General features: G+C 41.0%; 1 protein-coding gene across 1 annotated transcript in view; it reads right to left on the bottom strand.

Annotated features, from left to right (window-relative positions):
• Window positions 1–19,524, bottom strand: part of LOC135242328 (dmX-like protein 2) — a 50,133-nt gene that overhangs the window by 1,958 nt on the left and 28,651 nt on the right. Inside the window, exons 27-43 of the mRNA XM_064313358.1 lie at window positions 13,547–13,671; window positions 12,762–13,010; window positions 8,853–9,037; window positions 7,956–8,089; window positions 7,086–7,171; window positions 6,559–6,760; window positions 6,052–6,169; window positions 4,511–4,576; window positions 4,013–4,099; window positions 3,476–3,597; window positions 3,203–3,329; window positions 2,413–2,473; window positions 1,889–2,016; window positions 1,150–1,227; window positions 828–919; window positions 661–713; window positions 160–377 (exon numbers count right to left, since the gene is read on the bottom strand). Coding sequence (XP_064169428.1) covers window positions 160–377; window positions 661–713; window positions 828–919; window positions 1,150–1,227; window positions 1,889–2,016; window positions 2,413–2,473; window positions 3,203–3,329; window positions 3,476–3,597; window positions 4,013–4,099; window positions 4,511–4,576; window positions 6,052–6,169; window positions 6,559–6,760; window positions 7,086–7,171; window positions 7,956–8,089; window positions 8,853–9,037; window positions 12,762–13,010; window positions 13,547–13,671 — 2,131 coding nt within the window. The remainder of the gene's footprint in view (window positions 1–159; window positions 378–660; window positions 714–827; window positions 920–1,149; window positions 1,228–1,888; window positions 2,017–2,412; window positions 2,474–3,202; window positions 3,330–3,475; window positions 3,598–4,012; window positions 4,100–4,510; window positions 4,577–6,051; window positions 6,170–6,558; window positions 6,761–7,085; window positions 7,172–7,955; window positions 8,090–8,852; window positions 9,038–12,761; window positions 13,011–13,546; window positions 13,672–19,524) is intronic.

The following is a 19,524-nucleotide window of genomic DNA, read 5'->3' as shown; positions in this document are numbered from 1 at the left end:
TGGTATTGCTGGACATGTGGTCTAAAAGAGCGCTCCGCATGATGGCTATCTCTGCTGTTTTAGTTTCTTTTTACAGTTATAGTCATGTCGTAGCCTTGAATTGAACTGGAATCGTTTTAATGATTTTAGCTGTGGTTATAGTAGCGAGGCAGGCTGCACCTTCATGTTTCCCTCGGCAGAGCCGGTGATGAAGAAGTCCTCGGTGGAGTCCAGGGCCAGGGCCTTGATGGCGGAGTCATGGGCCTGGAAGGTGTGCAGGAGCTGCCGCTGCCGGATGTCGAAGATGCAGACGAAGCCCTTCCTGCCCCCGGAGAGGATCAGCTGCTGCTTGGAGGCGTACTGCAGCACGGTGGCGCCGTTCTCGTGGCACGGGAACGCTGGGGGACACACCGAGCACGCTCAAGACCACCAAATATGTCGCATATTTTCACATTGCTGCCAGTAGACTCTCTTGTCCAGAGCGAATTATACAACTTTTTACAGTTTTACATCAATTTATACAGCTGAATATCAGCTGGGCTTTTTTGGATCACCTACAGGTTTAATATTAAAAGGTTTATAAATGAAGTCATGAAGCCTCAAATGAGAGGTATACATATCATATAGGCTACATAAGTAGGCTGATAGTGATAGTCATGTGATTAAGGAAAGTCAGCTTACCGTGTACCAGAGTATTACTGGGAGAAATCAGGGTGTCCCAAAGGCAGACGTTTCTGAAACATTAATAAACACATCAGCAGAAATACAAATGGAGGGAGTTTTTTGTTTTACTTCAAAGGGTGGCGAGTGTAACTGAAGTCGGCGAAGCGTGTGCGATTGATGATGACCTGCTGTCGGTGGAGAGGCCGGCACTGGCAATCAGACTGGAGGAGGTGATGAAGGCGAAGTCACCGCAGGTTTTGGTGTGACACTGCCAGCTCTGTGTTCAGAGGGGCGAGAAAAAGGGGATGGGGGTTTCATTAAGCCTCGAAAATTACAAGAACAAGCGAGACGCTGAGGAGAACATCAATCTGTGAGGCGATTGCTCCGGATACAGGTTGACCCAGGTTATTCTGTTCATGGATTCAGTCATTCACGCCTCAGTTCCCGTGGCCTGAACAACAAATCCCAATAACTTTCTGCTTTGTGTTTTTGCCTCCCACAGCTTACCAAATAAGGTTTGGGGCTGGAGGATGTTTGGTTGACCTGCCAGAGGCTCAGGAAGCCCTCACCATCAGCAACCCCACACTGCAAAGACAACAAAAGGGGAAGGTACTTTACTGCACCACAATGGAGGGACATGCAGATGGAGCAGGACCACAATCCCACAAGCGAACAATCTGTAACTGAAGACGCTGTGTGCTGAATCTGATTAATCTCCAACTGTTAGTGAATGGGTGAGTTCCCGCAATTCATTTACACAAAAACTACAGGTCAGACCATTTTGGTCCGGCTAACAAGGTTTCAAATAATTACTGCTCTTGTCCATGACAGAAGTGGATAGCCTTACTGCTGCTCTCTAATGAAATTAGGTGTGAAGAAGGACAATGTGTGACCACAGGAAATAGAGTGGGCTGTGGGAACAGCAGCCTTGTAAAATACTCTGATAAACTGCATATAACGTCATTCTCAATGAACAGGGCATGAGAACCCAACACACCTTTTTCTTTCCTGAACAAACTACATTAAAGTAATCTAGAGTAAGTGCACCTGAATTTCTCCATAAACCCTCACTTTACAGTGGAAATATAAAAGATTATATCTTGCAGGATGCTAGGAAAAGCTGCAGATGCTAATCAGCGTGAGCTGTAGGAACTTGTCATGTGTTAACAATAGGACATTTGTGTACCTTAGCTGCAGGATGCCATTATGTTTCAGCCATAGATGCTAGCGTGTGTGAGTTGCTGACCTTGTTTCCTTGAGTGTTGAAGTAGAGCCTGGTGACCCTGGCATTGCCGGCCTGCCGGAAACAGATGAGCTGCTGGGGCCTGTTCCACTCGAACATCCGCACACTGCCGTCCTGAGCCCCGGTCATGTCTGATCCACACACAGAACCAGCCATCAGCCACCAGAGAGAGAACCAAACAACCAATCGCAGATAGCACATACAGACCCGAACACCCACCAGCCACTACACAAAACCAAAAATCCGATCGTGAAAGAGAATCAAATTGCTAGTCATAGCCACAAAAGGATTACACACGGAACCAAGCAGCCAATCACAGTCATAGGAAAGAGAAGGCTGCACACAGAATCAGTTACAATCACTGCACAGAGAATGAAACCGCCAATTATGGTCACAGCACATAGGTACCAGTCAAAAGACACTGCACACACTATATAAGTCTGCGAGGGGTGATGTCATAAAGACATTCAAAAGTTAACACAATAAGCAGCATTGTTAAATCAATCAGAATTGCTTCAAATACTTACAATACTGGTAAATAGGATGAGAGGTCATTCTCTTGACATTATTCAAGTTCCTTTTGATGAGCTGCAAAAATATTTCATACATGTTTTTTTTAGGTTAAATAAGCCAAAACTACAGTAATCTGGACAGATGCTGCACCTAATATATGCACATTGAGGCTAAAGAAGTGGACATTTTCAGCACATATCATTCATATAAATCATTTCTCTTCCAAATGACATACCATGGGACCTAGGCTCTCATGATGACGTATTAATGCACCTTGGGAAGTCTTGTTTGAACAGCTCTATGTATTCTTTTTCTTTTTAATATCTTATCTTTAAAGTAAAAAAGGGAGACCTTGGTGATCACAATGAAAATAGACTCATCAACGGTGTGTTTTGTCGAGAAAACTTTGTTTGTGTTCTTGCGATAGACGAGAAAAGTGAATATGAAGATTTGCTCCACTCTGGAGAGAACGCTGGGTTCTCGTGCTCCAATATCAGAAACAAGGCTAAACTTCATCCTCATGTAAGGTGCACAAAGAGAATTGTACGGAGTAAATCATACACATTTCCCTTAAAAATCAAACCATCAGCAAAATCAGCATCAGTTCAAATAATGAGATAGAAGAAGGAAAATTCAGTGTGATGCCACCAAGAATATCGTGTGCCCTGAACTGAATCCTGGGATTGAACCGAGAGGTTCTCTATGTCCATCTACTGGCCACATTGTAGAACTGCACCCTGATTTGACCTCACAGTAAGGACGCTGTTTGTTGATTGTTTTATTTTTTTTAGTGTCGCAGCGTACCACGTTAGCGCCCGTGCTTGTCTGCCCGCTGCCCAGCCAGGGCATAGACGCTGAGGCGGGTATGAGCGGGGGAGCGCTGGCCTGGGCGATGTTGGTGTGAGAGGATCGGTAGTCCACATCGTCAGAGCTGAGGACCAACAGAACCAACCACGTGAGTGAGATCTACCACACACATTTACCCACTCACAGGTTAATTCACATGCTACACCCAAAACCTCCCCCTATAGGCAGTTAACCCAACCCCCCCTCCCTGCAGACAGAGGTGGTGTAGACCTGCGGGACTCCTTGTCGAACTCCTCTCCGATCCAGGTGTAGGGCTGGGTGGCCAGCAGAGCAGACACGTCCACTTCCTGCACATCGTGAGTGGACGCCAGGACAATCTCATTGGTGTTAGCCTGTGGACAAGCACAACCACACACAGCCAATCACAGGGCAAGTAAGGTGTTCAGACTGCTCAGTAGCTATGACTGTCTGACCAAGAGACTCTTAATACCAAAGATATTATTCACTAACAGCTCATGTGCCTTCCATGTTTATGTTTTTTAATTACATGAGGTTGTGCTTCATGACAGAAGTTTTTGCTGCTGTATTTGCTTATGACAGGACCTAAAATTTAGAATCTTTTGGCCTTAATAGAAGGGAAAACATCAGTACTTTTTACGTTAAGAATACCAAGTCAACCATTGATGTGTAGCAATACATGTGCTGTTACCTACTATGTCACTGAGATTTACTTGAGCTGTGACAGAGAGATTCCAGTACTACGTCACTGCTTGGCACTATGGTTAAAAGACAGGCGCACACACACACCTTGTTAATGGCAAACGCCATTATAATATCGGCTTCCTTGTGAATTACTTTGGCCTTGCCTCCTGGGTAGCCTAGCTCAGCCTCCACCTGCAAAGCAAAGAGCCTGTCACAGGAATCCACTGGTAAACCACCTCAGCATGACCTCATTCGCCGCTACATGTGCGCAAAGAGCTCTCCCAGCACCATGCATTTAGTCCACACCATGTAACCCATCCATGCCAAGGCTAACCACATGTCCCTGTATTTAAGCCAGAGGTACTTCTGCATTTGAAAGGAGAAACATCAGTTCTGCTGTGCAGACCGCGGACAGAACAGCTCTGGAATGAGATGCAAGCACAGTGCTCTTAGTTTTCCGTGTGGTTAATGGTGAGGTCACAGGCTGCTGCTGGAAGCTGGTAGTTTTGTTAGGGAAGTGGAGCGTTAGGGAACAGAGAGCAGAGAGGCCCCAGGCCCCAGGCACTCCAGGGATTTGCAGCAGACAGCGAAGAGGGACACTACCTTTTGGGATTTGCCATTTCCCGCTATGCAGTTTTGTTTGAGTTGGTCCACAAGGTCGTCTGAAGACTACACACAACACAATACAACAAACACACACACACACCCCACAGTCACAACACAACATGCAAAACACATGCACAAACAAAAAGAACATGAAATGGAGAAAAAAATATATATAAGGGTTTTTTTTGTCATACAATAAGAAAAGACAGGTGCCCTCCTGTAGAGTTTGCTCTATGGCTGGGACTACTGTATGGCAGTCTGGGCTTTCCTGTGAGTTTACACAGCACTGTCTGGGTGGACAAACTATAATAATCAGTCCATTACACTTTTCCCACTGCCCTCAACCTATTATTTATCTCTTGGGTTTCTGCTAGATGGTGGTAGACCGCCTCGTTCTGCTGAATGTTATATAAATGCACTGTATACCACCCGGGAGGAAAGAGAAGAGGAATCTGAAACCTGAGGCTGAGAATTCTCTCTCTGACACTTCGGCTGTAGGGATGGTAATGACAGCGCTCCCAGCGATGCAATGCTAAGCCACTTAGTTTACTGTTTGATGGACACTCAGGACAACTCAGGACCAGCCTTATATAAAGGCGTCTGAAAAATAACAACAGTAACCACCGCACTCATTTTCCAAGCTGATACGTGAACACTGATGGGGAAACATGGTTTCAAAAAGAAATCTGTTTAGGTTTTATTTAGGGTACCGTTTCAGTTCTAATACAGCTGGGTGACGGTATAGCCACAAAAGTGGCTGCTCTGCCCTTGCTTTAACTGTGTCAGTTTCTGTGAAGGAGAGCAGCCTTTGGGTTGAAGGGCTAAAGATGTTTTGAGCTCTTAATTATTAAATTGGATCACTTAGGAGGCTGAATTAGTGCTGGCGGCCATGTGCTTGGGAGCCTCAGCTTATCAGCATTCAGGAGCAGGGCTCCATAACTATCAAGTAGTGCTGAGGCACTGGTTTCTAAAGTTAACTGTCCATAGAATCCCATAAGGGTATAGATGGGCTCCACAGTGTAGTTTCAAAACCAGACCATGCAGGGACTGACTGAGACCAGTGGCCTGCTGTCCGACACACAGTCGGCTCTAGCACCGCCCTGGTCGCAGTGGGATCAGCTGGGATGACAGCTTCCCATGGCGCATGAGCCTCTCCCGCTGGTTCACAGGGAGCCCTCAGCCTGCCTGCCAAGCTGCGCATGTAGTGTCTTCCTCTGACTCATATCTGCTCAAGCCCCACTTTTAGACTGCACTGTGATAAGGAGCAGTGGCTGACATCACTTGACGTGGCACATGCTCGCTCAGGCTCTCCCGAGTCAATAGCAGAGGGTGCAGCAATGAGCAGTGACGATGAATATGATATGAAATAAAGCATTGGGGAAAAGCATTACAATTAAAAAGATGCATAATGTGTCCTTAACATGGCTTGTAACAGAAACACTTATAATGCCAACATGCTGAGACCAGAAAAGAACTCTCAACGAACAATGCAGGTGGGATAAGCCAGATGAAATAAGCTTGGTTCCGCTCCCTCTTACCTCACTTTGCTTCCTTTTCCTGGTGAAAATGTAGCGAATCATTGTCTCCTGGAGAACTTCCTGTTTAACAAGGAAGTGCCATAGACGCCTTTCGGGGAAAGACTGGTGGTTTTTGGCTCTGGACAAGACACAGACAAACACAAGGGAAACAACGTCATATTCTTAACTGTGCATAGAACTGCTTGGTGTACCACTGAACCCACTCCTTAGCAGGTGGTGGTTACTGGTTCAAATCCTGAAACTTTACTGAGCCTGCATCACTTCAGTACAATATTTATCTGCATGAATGGACATTGCACAAAAGAAAACATAGGCTACTGAAGTAATGTGTCACACTCCCACACTGTAGCCAAAACTGGGCACCTTACCTACCCCCACATTCCTAAGACTGTGGAAAAATACACCCATTTGTTATTTCAGTGACTTAAAAAAACAGAACAGCACGTGAAGGCCAGCATGCCTACTAAGTATTTAATTAGTTAATTGGTTAACTGGGTGACTGTGTACTTGAAGGGCGTGTTCTCCGGCTCCAGCATCGCCTTGTGCCTCAGGATGGCAGGGCCCCCGCCCGCACTCAGGTCCGTGGGGTAGGTGTGGATGTAGTTGGGTGGAGGCCCGTCAAATTTGTTCATCCTCTCCAGCAGCAGGTGCTCCCAGTTCTCCAGCATCTTCAGTGAGGCGTTCACTAGCGGAGAAGTCACTGGCAGCTCTGGAAATCACATGACCACATCTGGCTTTAAATGTCCATCTCCCGGGGTAGGAGTCTGTTTCACCATAATGGATAGGTATGTGATTGACATGTCTCAAAACTAAACATTTTCTAAAGGGCTCATTTGAAAATACTTCATAACTTTCTCCCTAAAATGACAAACTTGTCTTTACATCTGTATTCGGTAAAATACAGTATGCTTGCAGGGAACAGACACGGTACAGAGAGAAAGAGCGTAACTTATGAGATGAGAAGATAACAGATAACTCAGAAGATAGCCTGTGGGAAGTAGTGGGAGAAGGCAGGTGGACTACAGGGGGCGTACCTGAGAATTCCAAACCTGTAATAGGCAGGAAGTTGTTGATGTTGTGCAGGGCCAGTTTGACCATGGCTAACCGTATGAGAGTCCAGCTGTGGAGGAGAAGGACCCAACTGAATGCCGCAGATATGAGTGAGCATAAATACTACTACGGTGTCCTGACAAAATTCACAATCCAGAATGAGTATGCAATGCATGTGTTTTACTGCTGGGCTAAAACAAAAACCTGCAACCAAACTGGCCCCTTTTGGATAAGACAGGACACACCTGATTTAAGATGGTCGTTAGTATGCAGTTTCAGAAAAAAAAATATGGATCGTATTTCTTTGGGAAATCCATATCGGAGTTTATTATCCACCATGTTAGAATGTGTCTGTTGGTCAGCTTTTGTGCCTGTCACTTTAAAGAAGTAGGGGTTAGGTGATCTGAGGAAACCAAAATGGCTGTGGTTTGAGAACAAGTGTGGAAATGTTTGAAAGTGTTTTTTTACTTGTTTTTTGTTTTTTTTTAACTAGGGCCAGGACAAAAAGAACTGACATAAGGATCATGTCAGGAGGCGTGAGTTTTTGGGGTTCATTCTTCTTTCTTCTCTACTGTTTGAATAATTGCGTTCATTTTTGTGGCATGAATTAGTATAGTATTGACTTGTATTAGGCCTGAATATCCCAGTGCATCACCCAGCTGGGTAGTGAACACTGGTGTTTGCTGTGTTGACTTAGCCATGGTACAGTGCTTTGATTGCCATACATTGCCATACATTCAGCCATTGCTATTCTAATGCCCAGTACTGTCCTGATGATGGCTATAAGACTACCATAAGACCTGGCAGACAGTTCTAATTTAAATGTATTAGAAGCACATGGAAGACGGGAGTACCTGTATGAATTGGGGTCACTGTGTTCTGTGATCTGGGTGTCCGAGAGGAAGGCGTCCTCGTCTTCCTCGTCCTCACTGGCGCCGCTCTCATCCGAGTCGTACAGAGCGCCGCTGTCCGAGAGGGGCAGGAAGGGCTGCAGGGGGCAGAGCAGCAGCACAGATTCCCTACAGTAACCAGATGGCAAACTATTGTGCTCCCTATTAGGTTGTTCACATTAACAGGATTGTTAGCTCGTGCAATGCTTCAGATTCACTACATTAACCAGATGGTGAACTCTTGGGTTCCATGTTAGATTGTTCACATTAACCAGATTGTCATTTACTTCAATGCTTCACAGAGTCTCTAGGGCAGAACCTGTGTTAATCCCATACTTTATACTTTCTTTCTCAAGCACATGGATGCACAAATCTAGCTCTAGAGGCCAGTAGTACTGCTGGTTTCCATTTGTCCCCTCTAATCAGGACTGCTTTAAACCTGGGACAGTAGATGAGTTAAATCTCGGGCCAATCAGTGGCATTAATCACTCAATTAACTATCGGGTTGAAAAGAAAACCAGCAGTACTACTGGCAGTACTACTACATGAATTTTACATTATTTTGTGTACATTGAATTAACGACAAGATTCGGGCATTTAGTGCGGTAACGGACATATAGAGAATGTTAAAAAGGATAACGTTATCATTGGTTCAGATACTGTTCTCAGTGCAGAGCTGGGAAACTGAAACTTCATGAATCACAGATTAGGTTGATATCTTATCAGTGACACACTGATTTAAACCGATTTAGCTGTCAGGAGACCAAAGCCTAAAAACTGCTTCACACTATGGCATTGATTGACAGCACACTGTAGCCCCATCCCTTTATGGAAGCTCATGAAGCCTTGCTAGCTCCGTACTTTGGCCACAAAATAGTCCCACATGCTGAGTTCCGGCGGGATGAACTTCTCCCGGTAGGAAGGCCTCTCCATGGGCACTGGAGGGGGCGTGGCTGGCGCCTCCTTCACCGGCCGTCCCGGGACCAGCATGCGCATGTTGAAGCGCCGACGGTGCTTGTCAATCTCCTCCACAGGGGGTGGAGCCACTATAGGGAGAGCCAATCATGTGAATGGAATATTAGGAACATTATCCTGTACAAGACAGTCAGTCATGGTTTTGAGGAGGGAGGTGTCAGAGCAGGAAAAGGCCAGTGTAAGCATTATAGTGACATCTATTCCAGAAAGAGAGAAAATCGGTTATTGATGAAATTATTATCAAGGATCAGGGAGAGAGAGAGATAAGGAGAGATATGAAACACATTTCTGTTAGTATTTTTACTGAGCAGCATGATGAAGTATGAGTGTGCAAGGAAGAAACACTGTTTACAAAGGACAGAGAAACAGAAGTACAAGAAGTACAACAAGGAAGAGAAGTGCAAAGAAAAAAAGAATGTTAAAGACAGATACATAGAAAACAGCAGTCTCAAAACATTAATTTCTGCGTTCACACACACACACACACACACACACATGCTGGGGGAAAAAATGTAATAGTATACAGCTACGGGCGTCTAATGAGATCAGTCTAGCTTGGCTTTCATCTGCACCATGAGTGTGGGGGTGGGGGGGTTCATTACGGAATGCATCACACCGCGCCATCAGCAGGACGGCGGGGAGGAGGGAGCCATCCAGCTCCGCTTCCTTTCACCATCCCATTCATTCTAATGGGGCGTTAAAACGAGTTTCCCCCCACAACACTGTTTTTAATTGAATTACGCAGTAACGGCACAGCGGGCAGGTTAGACACCATGGGGCCCTTTGTGATAAATGGATAGGTTCATGCTTCACACTGTTGTTACTATAATTATGTTTTTGGATTGCGCCTGTCATCACCCTCAGCGGCGCAAAATGGCTTACGTCACTTCCACGTTCTCTGTGTGCTGAATGTGACAGGATATTTGATGAAACTATTCCCACTCAGAAACAGTTTAATCAAATATTGACATTGTAACTGGGCTTTCTTCATGGTTATAATGTCAGTAAAACAAAATTCCAGCCAGGGGTTACAACCTGAAAGCTAGTTACTGTAGGAATGAGCTTCTCTGAGAAACTACAGTACTCCTCGCTGTTGGGTGAGAAGGCATCTAACGGTGAACTCTAGTGAGGAGAGGAAGAATGTGCCTCTTCCCTTTTCCTGCTAATGTGCCTCTTCCCTTTTCCTGAGCTAATTGTCAACTGTGTGCAATGGGGCATCACACACACACACACACACACACACACACACACACGCACATAGTGGCATGTTCACAAACCTTCACAGCTACCCTGCGTCTCTGTCTCAGAAGACTCTGTGTTCAATATTCAAAATCCGACAACAAAACAGTAATGAGAGCATGAGAATACAAACACAGCAAATCAAGTGAAAACAACTAATGATTAGAGCACATTTACACAATGTACTATGGGTAAACAAATACACACACTGCACTGTGGGTTAAAAAAAACATGATAACAATGAAAAATACTAATAAACATTTTGAATTTTTGAATATGAACAATCAAATACAATGAACAAGCTATTAACAAACCATGAATGAATACTGCATACACACTGCCCTACAGATAAAGATAGATACATAATAAACAACGCTATATGAACAATGCTATGAAGCTAAGATGTACTGCTGGTTTGCACAGTTGGTTCACAAAGACAGTTCTTAAATATTATCAAATATTTTTGGTTTCTTTCAACTAAAAAAACTGTTTTGCTCGAGAGTGCAATTGATTTGTATCATGACTGTAAGCATGATGGTTCCCCTTCTAGGTTCCCCTTCTATGACTTCTATGACTCAGAGAGTATCACATTCACATTTCTCATAAGAGCAATTCACACAATTACATTTTTACTTAAAAATATATTTATACTGGCAGACATTTTACTGATGCAATTCAGGATATGTACCTTGTGCCGCCTTTTGAGAGTCAAACCGACAATCTTAAGTTACATACAAGCCCATTGCCTAAACCATTGTGTACCGCAGTAAAAAAAATTTACATTAATGCTAGTCATGCTGTACTCTATCTAGCAACAGTACTGTGCATGAGTAATCAGCCACAGCAAGCATAAAAAAAGGAGTGTGATACCAGGAGGTCAGGGTCGATTGGCTGTTTAAGGGTTTTGTGCGCTACCATTTTATCTCTGAATTTGTTCTGCAGGGAGGCACGGTCTGTTACATAGCTGAAGGGCTGTGGCTTTTGCAGCCCATCCTCATATCTCCAATATGACGTAAAGAGACTCTTTCAGAAAACACTATCAGCCGGCACCAATGAAACCCAGTGTTTTATATCCTCAGACCCACGCGGAAGAATAAGTATTTCGTCATTTTTTGTCATAATACTAAGCGTCATAATTATAAGTGTCTTGGTCGTGGTCATGCTGTAGTGAGAAATATTTTTTAAAATATTATTTATTTTACATTTATTGAATGTCCCTTGTAGTGTAGGTTTCAGCCTAGTAGAATATATGGTTCTTGATATTAAGACCAGAGACTCCTGTCCCCTACAGGGGACAAAAATGAATTACCGGGTCTTAGGACGATATTAGCCACAATCCACACTGTCCTTGACTAAGCAAAGATAAAAGTGCCTCATCGTTGTCACACACTAAATATTGCAAGCACTAAAATATTCAGTGTGAACCTGCTGCACTGTACGGCCTGTACCGTACGGCCTGCGGTGCAGCTGCGGAATCGAGAATCTCGGGCGGATTCCTAGACTGAGCGGACGTGCCGATAAAAGGGGAAATGAACAAGGGAAAAGCAGATGTGCTGCGGCTACAGGTGGTCACCAGAGTGATAACGTAACATTTTAGGAAAAAGTGGGCAATCGGCATCCCCAGACTCAGTCCAGTGAAATAACGGGACGTCTACCCAATTTAAATAGTAGCACAGTGGAGGAATGGAGTTGTTAATCAGTTATGTCAAAAGAAAGGAGGGAAGGAGAGAGGGTAGACAGAGGGAGGACAGAGGGAGGAGTACCTGCTTTAGGTGCGGCCTGCTCGTCTCGCTTGCTCTCCGATTCCACACTAACTTTACGGGCTGTGTTTTCCGCAAACAAAACAAAAACCATTAAAAAAAAGGAAAATTTCACATGCAAAACATGGCAGGAGCATAACAAAATGGGTCACGCTTGGTAAAAAAAAAAAACCAAACACACTTCCTATCTTTTCAAATAGGAAGTGATTGGAAAACAGAAATGGAACACACTGCAATATAATGCAAATATGTGAACTTTTTTAACATGAAATATATTTCAAGGCAGTGTAGTTTTTTTTATATATTGTATATAAGTATAAAATATTAAAATAAATTGGTCCATATACTGGCATATGCTACTATATCCATCCAGGTCCTAATTGTACATTTTTATTATTAATTTAATTTACTTCATTGTACTGCAGTATATTGAATTTCCCTTAAGGATGTGTGTTCCAGAAAATTCTGAATTTTTTCCATGAACACTGATGATATGTTTAGGATAAAGATAAATTATAAATACTGCAATAGGGGCCATACTGCAGCGCAACACTTTTCTGTGACAAATGACTGAACTCCGAGATGCGGCCCTCGCAGTTGTCACAGTTGCCCACAGTAGCAGACACAATGACGTGGTAAGAACTGATGTGCATCTCATCAGGCCTTAAAATACGTGTCTTCTGTTTCCTGTTTCCTTGTTCTCGTGGATCAGAGCAGGAGTAATCATCTCCCCGGATCAGAGCAATGCTGATTACAACCAGCCCGCAGACGTGGGTGCGAAGCGGTGCTGCAGTACCTGACTTGGGCTCCGGGGGTCTCCTGGGTTTGACGAGGAGCTTGGCCCCTCCCCCAAACACGGCGGCCCACATGCGGTTGTTGAGGGGGTGGGCAGCCAGGCGGAAGAGCTCGTTGCTGGAGTGCATGCCCAGGCCGTGGATGAGCAGGCTGAGGTAGACAGCCACCACCGCCTCGCACAGCATCACGTTCAGCTTGGGCCGATCCTCCCCCTGCGCCGACGCCACCAGGTTAATGAGGGAGGAGACACCTGTATGGGAAAACGCATGAGCAGACATTTTACACGCACACATACACGTATGCACACAGACATATGCATACACATACACACACACATACACACACGCACAAACACGGGTGCTTGGTCCTATGTGTGTTTCTTATCTTAGTTGATTTAACATCTGAGTGTGGGCAAGCCGTGCGACTAATTGCAATGAGCCGTCTGCCCCCCTCTAACTGCACGCACTCAAGACTAAACACACCACTGATCTGCGTGCATTGATTCAGCATGTGCAGAGGCGGCCATTACAGGACAGCTAAAGCTGCTCTAAGGATGAATAAAGCATCGCTAGTTTGACTGCATGAATTTGTTTTCTTGTAAATAGAGAAAATGAGCCCTGGGGGAAAGCTAATGATGCTTGATATTTTCCCATTGTTTGACTTATAGAATAGGACGCTAAATGCGGCAGTATATTTGCCCACGGTGTGGGGGAGGAGCTGGGGGCCTGTGTGAGAGGTGCTGGAGGTGTGGCCACAGAGTGGGAGGGGAGATGGGGTGTGGCATACCTGGCCAATGTGCAGGGGAGGAGGTGGGTGTGGCCTGTTCCTCGATGCTCTCTGTGCGGAGCCTCCGCCTCTCACTTAGCAGCAGACCCTGGTACACCATCCCCGTGAACTGATTGGCCTCGGACCTGTGCAGTCAGAGTAGAAAAATTAAATAAATCCCACACCTTCGTCAGCTGAAACCATGCCTTTAACCTGCTAATTGTCCTGAGCCTGTTCATATTCAGTTCTGTATGATTACAGGGTTTCCTCCCATGACAATAGCTAGCGGAGGAAAAAGTGCCTAAGCCAAGACAGTGTAAATTGTGGACCTGGTATTCACATGGTACAGCCCAGTGGTTCCAAAACTCAGTCCTGTGTGTACTGGTTTTTGTTCCAACCACAATTGCAGTCCCAGAATTTTAACAAACTGTTAATTTTTCTTAAATAGGTGATTTACATAATTACAAGGATTATGTGTCAGTCATTACACAGTGGCTGTAATATAAACATGATCACCCATGTAATTAATTGATTTTTTATTATTTGTATTATTGGACAAAAAGTCCAATTTTTCCACTGACACTGATTTTTCTCCAGAAAAGTCTTCAAACACATTGTTGCTCATTTATTTCACCGGGGTTGTTCAATAAAGATGATTTCCCATTGATCCAAATGAATTAATAGCATTTTTACAATTTTTGCATTATTTTCACATTTTGGACATAAGCCTATAGCCTTATGTATTTTTCTGATTTTCCACTGACATATATTTCTTCCAAAAAAGTCTTCAAACACATTGTTGCTCATTTATTTCACCGGGGTTGTTCAATAAAGATGATTTCCCATTGATCCAAATGAATTAATAGCATTTTTACAATTTTTGCATTATTTTCACATTTTGGACATAAGCCTATAGCCTTATGTATTTTTCTGATTTTCCACTGACATATATTTCTTCCAAAAAAGTCTCCAAACACATTGTTGCTCATTTATTTCACTGTGGCTGTTCATTAAAGGTGATTTCCCATGCGTTGGAATTAATGAATTGCATTTTTAAAAATTTAGCATTATTTTCACATTTTGGACATAAGCCTATAGTCTTATGTATTTTTCTGATTTTCCACTGACATATATTTCTTCCAAAAAAGACTTCAAACACATTGTTGCTCATTTATTTCATCGGGGTTATTCAATAAAGATGATTTCCCATTGATCCAAATGAATTAATAGCATTTTTACAATTTTTGCATTATTTTCACATTTTGGACATAAGCCTATAGCCTTATGTATTTTTCTGATTTTCCACTGACATATATTTCTTCCAAATAAGTCTTCAAACACATTGTTGCTCATTTATTTCACTGTGGTTGTTCAATAAAGGTGATTTCCCATGCGTTGGAATGAATGAATTGCATTTTTAAAAATTTAGCATTATTTTCACATTTTGGACATAAGCCTATAGCCTTATGTATTTTTCTGATTTTCCACTGACATATATTTCTTCCAAAAAGTTTCAACAATTGTTGCTCATTATTTCACCGGGTTTTCAATAAAGTGATTTCCATTGATCATGATTAATAATTTTTTTAAAATTTGCATTATTTTCACATTTTGGACATAAGCTATAGCCTTATGTATTTTTCTGATTTCACTACACTATTTTCTCCAAAAGTCTTCAAACACATTGTTCTCATTTATTTCACGGGTTGTTCATAAAGTGTTTCCCTTGATCAATGAATAATGCATTTTAAATTTTGCATTATTTTACATTTTGACTAACCTATAGCCTTATGTATTTTCTGATTTTCCACTGACATATTTTCTTCCAAAAAGTCTTCAAACAATTGTTGCTCTTTATTTCACCGGGGTTGTTCAATAAGATGATTCCATTGATCAAATGATTAATGCATTTTTCAATTTGCATTATTTTCACATTTTGGACATAAGCCTATTACTTATGTATTTTCTATTTCACTGACATATTTCTTCCAAAAAGTCTTCAACACATTGTTGTCATTATTTCACGGTTGTTCAATAAGATGATTCCATTGATCCAAGATATAGCATTTTACATTTTTGATTATTTCACATTTTCTCCTATAGCTTATTATTTTCTGATTTTCCACTCATATTTTTCAAAAGTCTCAAACACATTGTTCTCATTATTTCACGTGTTCATAAGTATTTCCCATGTTGGAATTAATTAATTGCATTTTTAAAATTTAGCATATTTTCACTTTTGGACTAAGCCAACTATTTTTTCTGATTTTCACACAATTTTCTCAAAATTCTCAAACACTTGTTGCTATTATTTCCGGTGTTCATAAAGTGATTTCCCATTGTTATAATATGCATTTTTAATTTGCATTATTCACTTTGCATAGCCTTAGCTTATTATTTTCTGATTCACTCAAATTCTTCAAAAAGTCTCAAATTTCATTTATTTCACGGGGTTGTTCAATAAAGATGATTTCCCATTGATCCAAATGAATTAATGCATTTTTACAATTTGCATTATTTCACATTTTGGACATAAGCCTATAGCCTTATGTATTTTTCTGATTTCCACTGACATATTTTTCCAAAAAAGTCTTCAAACACATTGTTGCTCATTATTTCACGGGGTTGTTCAATAAAGTGATTTCCCATTGATCCAATGAATTATAGCATTTTTACAATTTTTGCATTATTTTCACATTTTGGACATAAGCCTATAGCCTTATGTATTTTCTGATTTCCACTGACATATATTTTTCCAAAAGTCTTCAAACACATTGTTCTCATTTATTTCACCGGGTTGTTCAATAAAGATGATTTCCATGATCAAATGAATAATGCATTTTAAATTTTTGCATTATTTCACATTTTGGACATAAGCCTAGCCTTATGTATTTTTCTGATTTTCACTGACAATATTTTCTCCAAAAGTCTTCAAACACATTGTTGCTCATTTATTCACGGGGTTTTCAATAAAGTGATTTCCCATTGATCAAATGAATAATGCATTTTTACAATTTTGCATTATTTTCACATTTGGACATAAGCCTATAGCCTTATGTATTTTCTGATTTTCCACTGACAATATTTTTCCAAAAAGTCTTCAAACACATTGTTGCTCATTTATTTCACCGGGGTTGTTCAATAAAGTGATTTCCCATGGATCAATGAATAATGCATTTTTAAATTTTGCATATTTTCACATTTTGGACATAAGCCTATAGCCTTATGTATTTTCTGATTTCCACTGACATATATTTCTTCCAAAAAGTCTTCAAACACATTGTTGCTCATTTATTTCACCGGGGTGTTCATAAAGTGATTTCCCATGTCAAATGAATTGCATTTTTAAAATTTGCATTATTTTCACATTTTGGACATAAGCCTATAGCCTTATGTATTTTCTGATTTCCACTGACACTATTTTTCCAAAAAGTCTTCAAACACATGTGCTCATTTATTCATGGGGTTGTTCATAAAGATGATTCCATGTTAATAGAATTGCATTTTAAATTTTGCATATTTTCACATTTTGGACATAAGCCTATAGCTTATGTATTTTTCTGATTTCCACTGACATATATTCTTCCAAAAGTCTCAAACCATTGTTCTCATTTTTCACCGGGGTTGTTCAATAAAGATGATTTCCATTGATCCAATAATAATTGCATTTTTAAATTTTTGCATTATTTTCACATTTTGGACATAAGCTATAGCCTTATGTATTTTTCTGATTTTCCACTGACACTATTTTCTTCCAAAAAGTCTTCAAACACATTGTTGCTCATTTATTTCACCGGGTTGTTCAATAAGATGATTTCCCATGTCAATGGAATTAATGATGCATTTTTAAATTTTAGCATTATTTTCACATTTGGACATAAGCCTATAGCCTTATGTATTTTTCTGATTTTCCACTGACATATTTCTTCCAAAAAAGTCTTCAAACACATTGTTGCTCATTTATTTCCCGGGGTTGTTCAATAAAGATGATTTCCCATGGATCCAATGAATTAATTGCATTTTTAATTTTTGCATTATTTTCACATTTTGGACATAAGCCTATAGCCTTATGTATTTTTCTGATTTTCCATGACATATATTTCTTCCAAAAAAGTCTTCAAACACATTGTTGCTCATTTATTTCCGGGGTTGTTCAATAAAGATGATTTCCATTGATCCAAATAATTAATGCATTTTTACATTTTTGCATTATTTTCACATTTTGGACATAAGCCTATAGCCTTATGTATTTTCTGATTTTCCACTGACATATTTTCTCCAAAAAAGTCTTCAAACACATTGTTGCTCATTTATTTCACGGGGTTGTTCAATAAAGTGATTTCCACATTGGAAAATGAATTGCATTTTTACAATTTATGCATTATTTTCACATTTGGACATAAGCCTATAGCCTTATGTATTTTTCTGATTTTCCACTGACATTATTTCTTCCAAAAAGTCTTCAAACACATTGTTGCTCATTTATTTCACCGGGTTGTTCAATAAAGATGATTTCCATGATTAAATAATGATTGCATTTTTAAATTTTTGCATTATTTTCACATTTGGACATAGCCTATAGCCTTAGTATTTTTCGATTTTCACTGACATATTTTCTTCCAAAAGTCTTCAAACACATTGTTGCTCATTTATTTCACGGGTTGTTCAATAAAGTGATTTCCACTTGAGAATTAATGATTGCATTTTTAAATTTTTGCATTATTTTCACATTTGGACATAAGCCTATAGCCTTATGTATTTTTCTGATTTTCCACGACATATTTTTCTCCAAAAAGTCTTCAAACACATTGTTGCTCATTTATTTCACCGGGTTGTTCAATAAAGATGATTTCCTGGATCAATAATATGCATTTTTAAATTTTTGCATTATTTTCACATTTTGGACATAAGCCTATATTTTTCTGATTTTCCACTGACATATATTTCTTCCAAAAAAGACTTCAAACACATTGTTGCTCATTTATTTCATCGGGGTTATTCAATAAAGATGATTTCCCATTGATCCAAATGAATTAATAGCATTTTTACAATTTTTGCATTATTTTCACATTTTGGACATAAGCCTATAGCCTTATGTATTTTTCTGATTTTCCACTGACACTGATTTTTCTCCAGAAAAGTCTTCAAACACATTGTTGCTCATTTATTTCACTGTGGTTGTTCAATAAAGGTGATTTCCCATGCGTTGGAATTAATGAATTGCATTTTTTAAAATTTAGCATTATTTTCACATTTTGGATATACGACTACAGTCGCATATATTTTAGCGATTTTCCACAGACACCCAGTGTTCATAATTGAAGTGTGGAAACACATATTAATGCTAACCCAAACCAGAGCCCTAGCTGTAACCCTAACCCTATCCCTAGCTGGATACGTAACCCTAACCCTAGCTGTAACCCTAACCCTAACTCTAGCTGTAACCCTAACCCTAACCCTAGTTGTAACCCTAACCCTAATTGGAAACCTAATGCTAACCCTAGCTGTAACCCTAAACCTAACCATAGCAGTAACCGTAAATGTAACAATAACCCTAACCCTAGATGTAACCCTAAGCCTAACCCTAGCTGTAACCCTAACCCTAACCCTAGCTGGATACATAACCCTAACCCTAGCTGTAACCCTAACCCTAACTCTAGCTGTAACCCTAACCCTAGTTGTAACCCTAACCCTAATTGGAAACCTAATGCTAACCCTAGCTGTAATCCTAACCCTAACCCTAGTTGTAACCCTAACCCTTGCTGTAATCCTAACCCTAACCCTAGTTGGATACCTAACCCTAACCCTAGCTGGATACCTAACCCTAAACCTAGCTGTAACCCTAACCCTAACCCTAACTGAAACCCTAACCGTAACATTAACCCTAACCCTAGCTGTAAGCCTAACCCTAACGCTAGCTGTAACCCTAACCCTAACACTAGCTGGATACCTAACCCTAACCCTAGCTGTAACCCTAACCCTAACCCCAACTGTAACCC

Source organism: Anguilla rostrata, chromosome 16, assembly GCF_018555375.3.
Source record: "Anguilla rostrata isolate EN2019 chromosome 16, ASM1855537v3, whole genome shotgun sequence".
Lineage (NCBI taxonomy): Eukaryota > Metazoa > Chordata > Actinopteri > Anguilliformes > Anguillidae > Anguilla > Anguilla rostrata.
Note: the sequence above shows the minus strand (reverse complement) of the source record. Positions and strands in the feature narration are given on the sequence as shown.